This window comes from Heliangelus exortis, chromosome Z (assembly GCF_036169615.1).
Source record: "Heliangelus exortis chromosome Z, bHelExo1.hap1, whole genome shotgun sequence".
NCBI lineage: Eukaryota > Metazoa > Chordata > Aves > Apodiformes > Trochilidae > Heliangelus > Heliangelus exortis.
Genome location: NC_092454.1, coordinates 72,011,361 through 72,023,956, shown reverse-complemented (window position 1 = coordinate 72,023,956; position 12,596 = coordinate 72,011,361). Strand labels below are relative to the sequence as shown.

The following is a 12,596-nucleotide window of genomic DNA, read 5'->3' as shown; positions in this document are numbered from 1 at the left end:
ATTCTTGACATTTCTAGTAGAGCCTGTATGATCTAAGCCAGTGCTGGAAGGGTTGGAAATTCTAAGGTTGGCTTAGAACTATGCATGGCTTACTTCAGAGCCCTGTGTCACTGTGTTCATTAGTTTAAAATCCCTGTTAACCCTTCCCTTTCACATAAAACTATCCTGAGACTCATTTAGGCATCAAAACTCCTAGCATGTACAGTGCTCCTCTAGGTTATGTATTTTGCAGCAATTTAAAGAGGAAAAGGGTGTTGAAAAAAAAAAAAAAATCATCCTGGGGGGGTGGAGGGGGTAAATAACTACCACTGCAGGGATTTTGTTTGGATTTCTTTTTTTCCTTCTGTAGATTTTTTTTTTTTTTTCTCTCCAGGGATTCAGTTATTAGCAAGTTGTGCCACTACTTTAAGTTAGCTGCAGAAAAAAGTTCTGGTAGCCTTTAGAATAGTGCCTGACACATATAAAACAGAAAAACCTAGCACTTGCAGAGATCCATAACTAGCAGCTTCAAAAAAAAAAAAAAAAAAGCAAAATCAGTCGTGCTTATTGCAAGTTGAAACCTCTGTGTGTTTGAGGACACAGTCAATAGAGAGTCCCAGGAATGAAGGTTTCACTGTCCTTTAATTTTAGCATCATGAATCCACTCTGTAGCACTGATGTGAGACATTTGAAACTTTGGATGTGTTAATACTTTGTTTACACAGTTGCAGCAGTACTTGTCTGTTGCTTCAGAAATTCAAAAAAAAAAAAAAAAAAAAAAAAAAAAGCCAAAAAACCCCAAACCAAAACCAAACACATAACCAAAAACTTCAGGGTTCAAAAAGCAAAAGCTTCTTAAGCAACAAAGACCAGGCTGCATGTGATACTAATTTGCAAAATATTTGCAGTAGACTTGCTGACATTTGAGAAATACCTATGTGTGCTAGCTCTGTGCTGTCTATTCAGGAAAACTTAAGTGATCCTTAACAAAGAGTGAATTTTTGTTGTTGTTGTTGTTGTTGTTGAAACCACAGTTCTGTACATCCCTCTCAGAGTTTCACAAGGCATTTTTCATCAATATTTGTAACTTAAAGCATATTAACAGAAAGATTTTTAAGCTATATTTTATGTATACAAAAGGGTCACAGATGGTAAAAAGATTTGTTACCGTGAGGTAGTGTAGCGTTTTGTGATTATAAAATTAATCTGTCTCTAAATCTGTTTAAAGAGCTTTTGCCATATAATGAGCAATATAAATTATTAATATTTTCATGTTCTTAGGGACTTTCACAGCCATAATTTTACCAACACAGCTGTTTGACCCAGTGACATCATGTTTTGCATATTTTTGCATTTTAATGAGTTAGTCATTTAAAAGGTTACAAAGAAACCATAACTCATAAGTAATTAAATTATTTAGCAGAAGAAGTATAAGAAGGTCTTCTGACATAGGTCACTGTGGGAAGGAAGGAGCATCAATGTGCTGAATTGCACCTGTTTGTGGGAGATAGGTGCAAGCCAGAAGCTTTACTTTCAGATTACAAGTGGCTGTTTTCTCAGGGAAGTGCCTGAATACATTCTAAAACCAACTGAATTTTCTGTCACTGAGATAGAAGGTTCTCAGACTGCAGTCACAAACAGTGCTCAACACTAAATGGGAGTTGTCCTTCAAGACTTGGATAACTTCAAGATTTTGCAGAAAACACTTATCTGCATGATGTATTTTCCCTTTACAGCACTGAAATACAGACCTTATGAGAGACTGGCGTTTAATCTTTTTTCTGTAATGGTTAAATACGTGTAAGTTCTTGGGGATGAAAAGTAAAGCAGAAGAATTTGGCAACTTGAGTTGCCTTTCTGCAATCTAAAGGTGTTACAAATCCAGACAAACCCATGAGCCCATCAAAGTTTCTACAGTTCAGAAAGAAAAAATGTTCACAGAGAGGTTTTACACTGCTACAAAAGGGAGGGAGCTTTAAAATCAACACATTAACTGTTTTAGAATGAACTTACCTACTTTTTCACGTTGTGCCATGTAAAAAAATTCATAAAGCCAATGTAGGGATATATTAATTATGAAATACAAATGAGTGATTAAGACATACTGTGGCATTCTCAGGAAGGAGGCAAAGTGGGCTGGAAAATGAATTTGCTGTTGAGAACTTCCGCTGTCAGCTAATGGGATGCTTAGAAGTACCATAGAAACATTTAAAAATCCTGCAATCCAGCTTTATCTCTGCACCTTGTTTGAGCACAACTTCAGGGAGTAACTGTTATTCTCCTTTTTTTCCCTATCAATAAACTAGAACCAGTAATTACTTGTTGCTTGTGTGGGTTTTGTGAAGACTGTTTGATTTACCATTGTTTCTGGTGCACTGCTTTCAAAAAAATAAGTTCTATGTAAATTTAAACAAACTTTTAGTTGCATTCTCAGTCAAAAAGTGAAATAGGCATGAGGTTTGTGTTTGAGATCTGGTGCCCCTCTGAGGCTTCTGAAATTTTTGTCAAAAAAGGAAGTAAAACAGTTTCTTAAGAGAGAGGGGGTGGGGTTGAGCAGGACACTTTCAGAGTTCAGGCTTTTTTTTTTACGGAAGAACTTTTATAAGGTATCACTTAAAGTTCCCAGGGCTGGGTGTTAACTGGAGGATTCTTTCTTGCACAGGTTGCAAGGATCCCAGAGCTTTGTGCACTTACTGAGGAAGAGCAAAATCTGTTACTGCAGCTTGGGCAGTTGTTGTGGAGGGATTATTTGCAGTCCTGCATCCCGCCTGCCTGGCTGGGGTCGATTCGCTTCCATTCAGCCTCCAGTGATTTCTCCAAGTAGCCCGAATCTCACATCAGGGAGAGGTGGTGAGGCTGAAGTTTATTAAACAACTTTTCAAGCAGTATTTGAACGTGGAGATGATTCTTGCCTGTTAATTCGCAAAATTATGTTAAAGCTGTAGCATAGTTTCTTGTATTTCGCTTGCCGTGAGAAGGAATTTTCTGCTGAAAAAGATCCCAGTGAAAAATCCCTACCAAGAATACAGTATACAGCTGAGGGAGTAAAATCCTTGTAATTCATGGACGTGTTTATCCAGTTTTGGCCTTGGGAACAAACATCATAAAGCAGGATTGTGGATCTTACGCATAGACGTATTTGGGTTGGTAATTATAGACATAAATAAAACATTAATTATCTTCAAAACTTTTTTCAGCAGCAAACTCAAGGCTTATACATTTTTATTTTTTTTATCCTTGAACATAGATTTCTTTAGTATAGCTACTTCAGCACCAAATTAACAAATAGCAAAGTAAAACATACTAATGACATTTTTTATACTTTCCAGCGTAAGGATACTATATATGGTGAAATAAGTTGAATACAGTTCTGCATGCAAATAGATACAAACCTAATGCAGTGAGGAATTAGAAGGCAGGAACAGAAAGGAAATGAAGAGTTTATTGTTTTTGTATCTCTAATATCCATTATAAGTTAGTAACACAGCAGGTGACAGTGTGGGTAAGTGTAAAGTGAATGTTTTGAAATAAATAGCAATTGGGTGACCTGGGATGTCAGGGCTCTAGACAAGGGTGTGTGTTTGTCAATATATCCTACATGTTTTACAGAGTCCTCAGGGAACAGGGGAAGATACAATTTCACCTTTTCTGTGCCAAAACATTTTAATTATATCTTCTTCCAAGTACAGCGGTTCAGTAACCAAGGAGCTGACATTGATGCATGTGTTGATAAAGCTGCAAACATTCAAAATGAGATTAACAAAGATTTTGAGGAAAGGGTGACAGCTAATTTTGCACAGTATTCTGCATCTAATTTAGGTCAGTGTAATGATAGAATATTTTATAACTCTTGTGTCATCCAGAGGGACTTTTTTGATGCTTTGTGTTTTTAAGGATTAGTGGATATGAAAGTGTAGTTCTTAATGCATCATTCAAACAGGTTATAACTTTTTTATTGAACGACTATTGGTTGTAGCCATGAACAGGAATAAACTTCAGCATTTAGGAGCAATTTTATATATCCATCAGCATTCATCATGGTAATAGGTTCCTTTTGTCTAATTCACCTTGAAAGTATTGATTTCAGATGTGAAATGGAACCAAAACTAGTGTGCCCGTTTTGCGGCGTCGCTGAATATTTGCGAAAAGATTCGGGTGGAAAGTTTTATTAAGTGTATTTAAATAATCAAACTGTAGTTTCTTTGTGTTGTGTGAGACCTTTTGAGAACATCTCAATGTATTTCTGCTCTATTCTCCTCCTCGTTTGAAGGCAACTGACATTCTTCTTTCAGTTTTCTTTTTGTTTGTGAAATTTTCTCCTTTTTTTTATCCACTCACTTCTCCATCTGCTTTCACTTTTGTTTGCTTGGGCCGTCTCTCATCCCAACTTGATAATGAGGAATGCGGTGTGACCCTGACCTCTATCAGCCCATGCATGACCTTCTGACTCCCCCACATCACCTTTGACCTTCTCTTTGACAGCTTGATTAATTACCCTGTGTTATGATTTATGAGTAAGTGCTATGTAAAAATAATAGACAACAGGTGGTCCTCTAAAAACTTTTTGTGGCATGTTTTCTTTCCCTGCCTGGCTTGATGAGCTATTTTAGGTTAGGAACTTAGAGGGACAATGTGTGTTTGGCAGTAACACAGCATTTTTACACACTTGGACACAGCACTGGAATTCAGGGAGCCGAGGTGTAGCCGGGGATGGAAATATCACAAAGTATTAGCAGGGTGCAGTTGCCAAAATGTACATTGGGTGGAAACAGAAAGCGGAGTCAACTGACATCTCAGGCGTTTCAGTCTCAGGTCACGTCTTGAGAAAATTGCTCAAATAATGGAGGGGGCATTTTTCAAGCTGAGCTGCATCTCCAACAGCTATGTTTACTTTAACGCTTCACTAGTGACTTCTGATTGGTTGTCATGACCTCATCCCACTGCTGCACCTACCATGTCGCAACAGGGATGTGGATGCACCCTTCCCATGGAAAAGATGGGAAAGGAACAGAACGTGCATCTCTGGGGAAGGTGGATGGACATCTCCTTGTCTGTTTTAGCCACGGGCAGGCTTAAGAGCAGAGCACTTTGAGTTGTGTTTCCCCTGGGAGTTCACTCCCAGTCTCCTTGTGGTCCAGATAGAAACCTGAACTTGAAAATTCGGGTTGGTGGAGCTTAGGAAAACGATCTCTTTCAGGCTTTGGCTTGCAGTCCAAAAAGATAGTTACACAGGTCAAAAGATTCCTCTCCAGCCCTGACCTCCCTGGTCACATATGGTGTCCCATCCTGGTGGATTAATATGCAGAACTGAATGCTTTCAGCTCATTATTCATGTGGCCAGGCAGGAGAGATTTCAAAAGATTTGGAATTTACCTCAAGCACTTTAGGGTTGGGTTTTTTCCCTTTTTTTTTTTTTGTTTTTTTTTTTTTTTGTTTTTTTTTTTTTTTTTTTTTTTTGTTTTTGTTTTGTTTTGTTTTGTTTTGTTTTGTTTTTTTGGGTTTTCTTTTGTTTGTTTGGTTTTTTGTTTTGGTTTGGTTTTTGGTTTGGTTTGATTTGGTTTTCATTTTGTTTTCTTTGTTTTGTTTTGTTTTGCTTTTTAACCTGACTCTTGCTGTCAGAGGCAATAATTTTGGTATTCCTTCCATCTTGAACATCTGGCTTGAACTTCCAGTAAAAGCCAGAAAGCAGAGCTCCATTTCTAACTCGTGTTTTACGGTGGAAAAGGCCTCTTCTATGTTGCTCTGGCTTTGTAGTAAAGGTATTGTAACTGAGATTCATGATTTATTCCAACACTTGGCTTTGTCAGCCTGCTCTTCCTTTCGTCATCATTTGCTGGCTCAATCATACGTGTTAATTGAATTGGTATTTATGGACCTGAGAGTGCAGTTTTCACAGTCCTCTGCCTCCACAAGTGTTTACCTGGAGTATGCTAATAGTCAGTGCCAATTACGTTTCACTTACCTTGAAGCATTAGAAATTGGGAAAATAGCTGCGAATTGGGTGTTTTTAAGTCTGAAACTGTAATTGTCTCCACTGGACTGGCAGATTAGAGGCTGGGGCTTGTGTTTATCACTCCCTGCCCTGATTGTGGCATCTTATCCCTGTTGCACTGATGGGGGGTGCAGGCAGACCTTGGCTTCTGTGCAACATCTGTATGCTCTCAGACATGTGGTAGAGCACAGGGCTTTGCTTCTTTCCATCTGCTGAAGATTGATGGCTGGGAGGGGGCTGGGGTAGGGGGGGGGGATATGTCACAGAGTTTAGCTTTTTACCATGAAAAAAACTTTCCACTTCGGAGAGTGTTTTCTCATTCTGTGTGCAGGGCACACACAGGAGAAAAGTGTTCTGCTGTTAGGTGCATTGAAAACATGCCCAGTGTTTTACTCTCCTGGATGGTGGTGCTTGCTTACATCAAAGGTCACTACATTTTAATAGTGCTGTAAGCTCATCATAGCTGAAATTGGTATTTTTAATGACTAGGAGAGATATATACTTCTGAACGTGACTCTCATTTTAAAGGATACTTCTTAATGACTGTGATTTTTGTCTTTGCCTAACAGTCATGCCAAAGACCATGTATCTCACCCATTATCAAAGTCTGCCAAAGGCTTTTTTTTAGATACTGGTGGGTTTGTGTGCTGAATTTTGCACTGACTTTGCATTCTGCTCAGCCTCACTGTGTTACTGAGGAGTTCCACTTTTTTTTTCTTTTTTTTTTTTTTTTTCCTTTAATTTTCTGGTTGTACTGGTTCAACTTTAATGGTGCAGCTATGTCCATCTGAAATACATTTTTTAGAAATCAATGTAACTTAAAACCCCACTGATTATACAGATGTTGCTTGAAGATGGCTAATTTCTTCTCTGTAGAAAAATTCTTGGGCTAAGGCTGAATGAGATGGTTCGTAATTGGGTACAATTTTACCAGTGATTTTGGTTTTCTGTGTTTCTTTGTACATCTCAAATCTTCTTTCTGGTGGTATTATATATATCTTGCAGTTAGGACACAGTAGTGCAAGGGGAAGGGAAATGCACTACATCATGTAAGCAAAACAGTCTGAAATGGGGTTACTTTCCTAAGAGAAAGACTTATGAATTGTAAAGTGGTATTTTTTTCTCAGTTATGGGAGGACCTATCTCAGTTATCACTTAATTATTTTAATTGCGCTGACAGGAAAGGCCTGCTCTCTTGGAGAATTTTTTTTTTTTTTTTAAAGTATAAAGGCAGACACGTTGCACTGCTTAAAATATAACTGATAAAAATCCTCTAATTGATTTATGAAATAGCGAATTTAAAAATGGAATCATATTTCATCTCTTGGTGTCTACGTGAAAAATTGACAATTGTGTCCTCATAAAACTGGACAAACGAGTCACGTAATTTTCAGTTACATGATCAATAACTTAGACAAATTCCGCTTCTTGGGTGATTTATGTGTCTGTTCTGTGGTCAGCTCAGAGTGGACGCGGGGTTTTAAAAAATCCCCCTGGCAGTGGCAGGCCCCTGACAGGACACGTGAGCTCTGCATTTGGCATTATGGGGAGAGCAAAGCGAATTGATCCGCCCAACGTCCCTGTCCGGGACGAGCGGGTCACCGAGACCAGCATCACAGAGAGCCCCAGAACCACCCGCCCGACACGTGCTGCCAAAACTTGGTCCTGCCCTGCCAGAACCATCCTGCCCTCTGCGGCTTGGGAGTGTTTGTGAGTGGGGCTCTCCCCTGCCCAGGATTTATTTTGGAGGAGGGCGGGGGGGAGGAAGGTTTTGAGTTTTCCACTTTGGGGATCCGAACGTCGCAATGGCAGAGCGTTGCGCGTCAACGGCGACAGCGCCGCGGGGGTTTTTTAACTTGGTCTTCTCCATTTTCCCATTTCCCTCTTTGCTTAGTTATTTATTTGCCTGTTTATTTGCATTTGCCCCAGCTCAGTGTGCTCAGCGGGGAGGGCAGGGGAGAGACATGACAGGAGACCACTTACTCACGGCGCCGCGTCTAGCGAGGAGGCAATTTTCTCTTTGGCCTATGGTGACCTTTTTTGACTACGTCCCCGACGCCAGAGACAGTGTCCTGAATGCCTCTATTTCACCCTGTTTAGCAGAGTGCAACCGTGCCCTTTAACTTGGTTTTTGGTGGGAGGAGAAGCTCCGGCAGACGTTTGAGAAGGGCACAAGGACAAGGGGTAGGAACTCCCTTCAGATGCGATTTTGATAACTAGTCGAGTGTGTCCAACTGTAGAAAATCACCAAGTGACAATCTGTCTACCTGACAGTGGCCACAATGCACTACAAGGTTTGTGAATGGCTCTACAGATTAGAATAAAGCAAGCCCAAATAAAGTATCTTTTGTTGGAGTGGGCTTGGTTTGCTCTGGCCAGCTAGGTATGGGGACCTCTTTGATCCTCGTGCCTCGCCCAAGTGCAGAATGGAGCACCCAGTGAAAAGCTGGAATAAAGCTGTTCAGTTAGATAATGAATATAGACGTTTCCAAAAAGTAAGTCTTTATTAAAATTTACTTTTAAAGGACAGCTTGATTTGACTGGGAACCCATGGTAACTTTCAGGACTCATCTGTTAAATGCATGTGCTTCTCTTTTCTCCCTGCTTTGGCGATTATACCTTCCACAAATACTACAATTCTTGTGATTTGCCATCATTTAAAAAATCATGATAAAATGATTGGCTGACTTATTCAAGATTTATTTCTCATTCATAAATTCATGTATTTTTCAACCAGCTCGTTTTCTGAGGCACAAAAAATGCAGCTGGTATGTTCAAAAGCATCCTGCAGGTCACAAATTTTCCCTAGGTTTGTTGAAAACAGGACATAATCCCAGTGAAGTTTTTGAGCAAATTTAAAGATGTACTTAAAAGTCATCCCCACAGTAAAAGGGTTGACTTGTAAGCAATACCATTGAATCAGTTTTGGTATTGATTCATTGTTACTGCTGCTATTGGCTTCTGCATGGTATGCTTGCTGTCAGCTAGACAAAAGGTTTTACTGTTTGAAACTGCAGTGAATTATTTTCACATGCTTTCTTACATATATATTTTATATATAAAGAGAGAGATATGAAATCCCTTCATCCCTTTTATTTTAAAGGTTTTTATTGGCTGGTTATAAAGCCCTTTATTCATCATTACGTAGAGTCCTTAAAATAATATTTTACTTTTAGTTCTTATACTGTTTTCTGAAAAACTCATATAAAGTGTTTATGAATAAAACAACATAATAAATTATTTTAAAGGTAAAGCAGGCGAGTTTTCTCTCAGTGAGGGATGTGCATGAGCATAAGTGCACCCACATACAGATAGGCATCAATATCCCTCTAATGACAGAAATTAAACAAACAGAATATTCTTAAAATACTTTTATAAATTATGTTGCGTGAACTTACTGACATAAGCAGAAAAGTTTTTAAGAGCATTAAAATAAATGCAAAATGTTTTCAAGCATTAAATCTCCCTTTTCATATTTGTTCTTTTTGTGTGTCTCTTCTAAAACAGGAAGGCTATGGAGTGATAGTACTGAATCCCAATGAGAACTATATTGAAGTGGAGAAGACAAAAGCCCAAGTACAGCTGTCTTCTGATAGCTCAGATGAACCTGCAGAAAAGAGGGAAAGAAAAGATAAAATCCAGAAGGAAACAAAGAAGCGACGTGACTTCTACGAAAAGTACCGAAATCCTCAAAAAGAAAAAGAAACTATGCAGATGTATATTAGAGTAAGTTTCTTTTGGGTTTGTTTGCCCTTCTTAATGATGTATAGATGTGTTTACTGTCCATACTGGCTAACAAACAGCGTGCTTTTTTAAAAAAAAAACAAACACATTACTGAGATGGCATTCAAGAGTTCATACAGAGTTCCTGGCTCTTTATTCTATTGATATTTTTTGTCACTTACTGAATGTAAAGTTTTGGAAGAGTTACAAAACATGCCTTTCTAATTTCAAAGGGGAACTTCAAATAAACCCCAGAGGAACTCACTGGTGCTATCAAGAAAGAGCATGATTTAAAGAAGACTCTGTAGAAATTATTTTATAAGTAGAGGTGTACATAAGAAACACTTTCTCATGCAGCTTAGGCAGCATATTAGCTTCATACATCATATGTGCATTTATTTTATTGTGTTGTCTTATATTGGGGAGGTAGTAGCTATAGCCTGGTAGTTTTTTAACATATTACCTGCTGAACTAATAATGTATTGTGGAAAATACCAGTGTTTATCTTGTGTGGTAGCAGATTTACCCTATCATGTCTTGTTTTCATATGAGCAGCCATCCATTGTGTTTCAGCTGGACTTCTGAAGGGAGATAAAGGAGGAGAGTTATTAATATCCTAATAAATATTTAAGGTAGAATAGTTTGGGTATGGTGTAATGAGGAAACTCTGTCCCTTGCTCTTTTCTTACTCAGTGAACCTTTGCACTTTGTAATGCTGCCAGCATGGGATCGTTATAACAGTGCTACCCAAGGATTTCTAATTCAGCAGGGGGCACAAACAATATTATTTGCACTTTGACACATTCTGTTTCATATATATATATATATACTATGCATACACATTTGAGACTGAGTCATTCCAAAGCACTTGCTATGAAAGTTAACATTTTCATCCAACAGTAAAACATTCCAGAAACATCAGAGTTTAGTTAAAGCAGTAAAAATATATATATATATGTCTTTCTGGTGTGAAGAAGAAAAATCCAGCAAAAGAGATGTTAGAATCATGTCAAATTGTAAGAAGTTCCTACTAATGGTGGTTTAACACTGTTTGTTAGAGAAATGTAGCTTGCTGGCTTGTGAATAGGGTTTGTAGCCTGGGTGTTTTACTGTGTCTTTTGAGAAGTACCTTGCTCCTGAAGATGGGAAACAAAAGGGTTCTTATACATGTGCAGTCTCCAACAAGGCACCAGTGTTTCTGTCTGATGCTTTTTTATGAGGGATGCCACACTGGCTTGTCTTAAGGTCCATCAGAAGCCAGTGGATGATGTTGTACTGTCCAGAAAGGCATTTAGTCAGCAATGCTGATCCAGTGTCCCCTTGTTGAAAGTGAGCCTCTTGGGGTTTTTCATTTGTTTATTTGGGGATTTTTTACACCTTTTGAGCAGTTCTACCTTCTTGTGGTTCTTTTGCTTGATGAGGCATGAAATTTGGCTTCGGGATGTTTGATTCTCAAAGCACAGAATGCATGACTCCATCCCATTTTCCTTTTAGCACAGCTCTGTGAGTCAGATATGACTATCCACTTTCCCTTTATTTGATTTTCTTCAAACTAAGGAAAGGAGCAGCCTGAGTCTTAGTGAAAGCGTGGGTTGTAGTCTCCTTTCCTGAGCAAATTAGCTGAAATCAGTTTTTCTGATGTGGTTGGTGTTTTATTCTGAAAGAACTATCTTTTTTTTTCTTTCATAGTCTCTTAATACAAAGAAACAGAGTGGAAAATGTCCCTGCTTTGGTGTGTGGCAGGAGAAATTCCTGCATTTTACTTACTTATCAGTTTTCTGAAACAAACCTGTTGGGCAGAACCACTGAGTCTGTAGGTGGTTGCAAGAGGAGCTGTGAACATCAGATGCTCTGCTCCACCTTCCAGGCTGTAAGTCTGTCCAGGCATTGCACAAACTAAATGGAGCACTGCCCTTTTTGCAATTTTGGGTCCATTTGGATTACTTGTGCTACAGGGAGTCACCACCTGTTTGTACCCTGGGACTTGCTGCCAGGTTTATGGCAACCACAGATCTGCTGTGGATGAGGAGCTGGAGTTGGTTTGGTGTAATCTCAAAGGGTAGTTTAGATACAACCTTTACTTAATGTGCAGTGTAGCATATATTTGACTTGCTGACTCTTGAAAGAAAGCATGTTGTCACTCCACTGAAATATTAGGATGTGCTTTGTAATGATCCCAAGCAGGGAAAAGTGGCACAGAGAGGCTAGGTTGAAAAATACCCTCAGAAGAAGGCATCACCTCCATCCAACCTTGAAGCAAAATTTGTTTGTGTCAAATATGCTGGAGAAATTGTTTCAGACTGTCAAGCAGTAGGAATAAATGTCCTTGGTTATGTGCTCATAGGGTCATTCAGATCTGTGGTGATCTGATGAGGAAATGCCATCTGAACAAATCAAAGCTGCCTGGGCGATGCTCCCTCTTGTGCAGTTAGGTTTTCCAAGAACTGGGAAAATGGAGCTCTTCCATGTTAAATTTCTTTAAGTATTTTCTTTATTTTCATAGAATCAAAAGCCAAATAGCTGGGATACTCGAGAATATGTAAAAGCAGAGTTTTAAAATGCAAAATCTGAAATTGCACTGTATTATTTTACAAAATGAGTGTGAATACAAGCGAGTATTGGAGTGTGTAGAGCATTAAGCATAGTGCTTGAAAGATCAAAGTACTTATTGTTTCATGCTGGAAGTTTCCTTAACTATGAAATAATGTACTTTCTGGCATACATTATAGCTTGTTAAAGGGACTGATTTGGTCTGGGCAATAAACATCATGTCAAACATTATGGCAGAAAAACCTGCTTAATATGTTTTGTAATAAGACAGAATTTTTTGTTCTTGAAAACATCTGCCAACTGAATTCACAAGTGAAGACAGAAAATGTCATCAATTCAGTAACAATCTTAT

The 12,596-nt window shown here is 38.7% G+C and overlaps 1 protein-coding gene across 9 annotated transcripts in view; it reads left to right on the top strand.

Annotated features, from left to right (window-relative positions):
- The window catches only part of ARB2A (ARB2 cotranscriptional regulator A), a 278,294-nt gene that overhangs the window by 126,169 nt on the left and 139,529 nt on the right, over positions 1 to 12,596 (top strand). For all 9 annotated transcript variants that reach the window (XM_071731897.1, XM_071731893.1, XM_071731899.1 and 6 more), the window contains exon 7: positions 9,479 to 9,697. In XM_071731897.1, the coding sequence (XP_071587998.1) occupies positions 9,479 to 9,697 (219 nt within the window). The remainder of the gene's footprint in view (positions 1 to 9,478; positions 9,698 to 12,596) is intronic.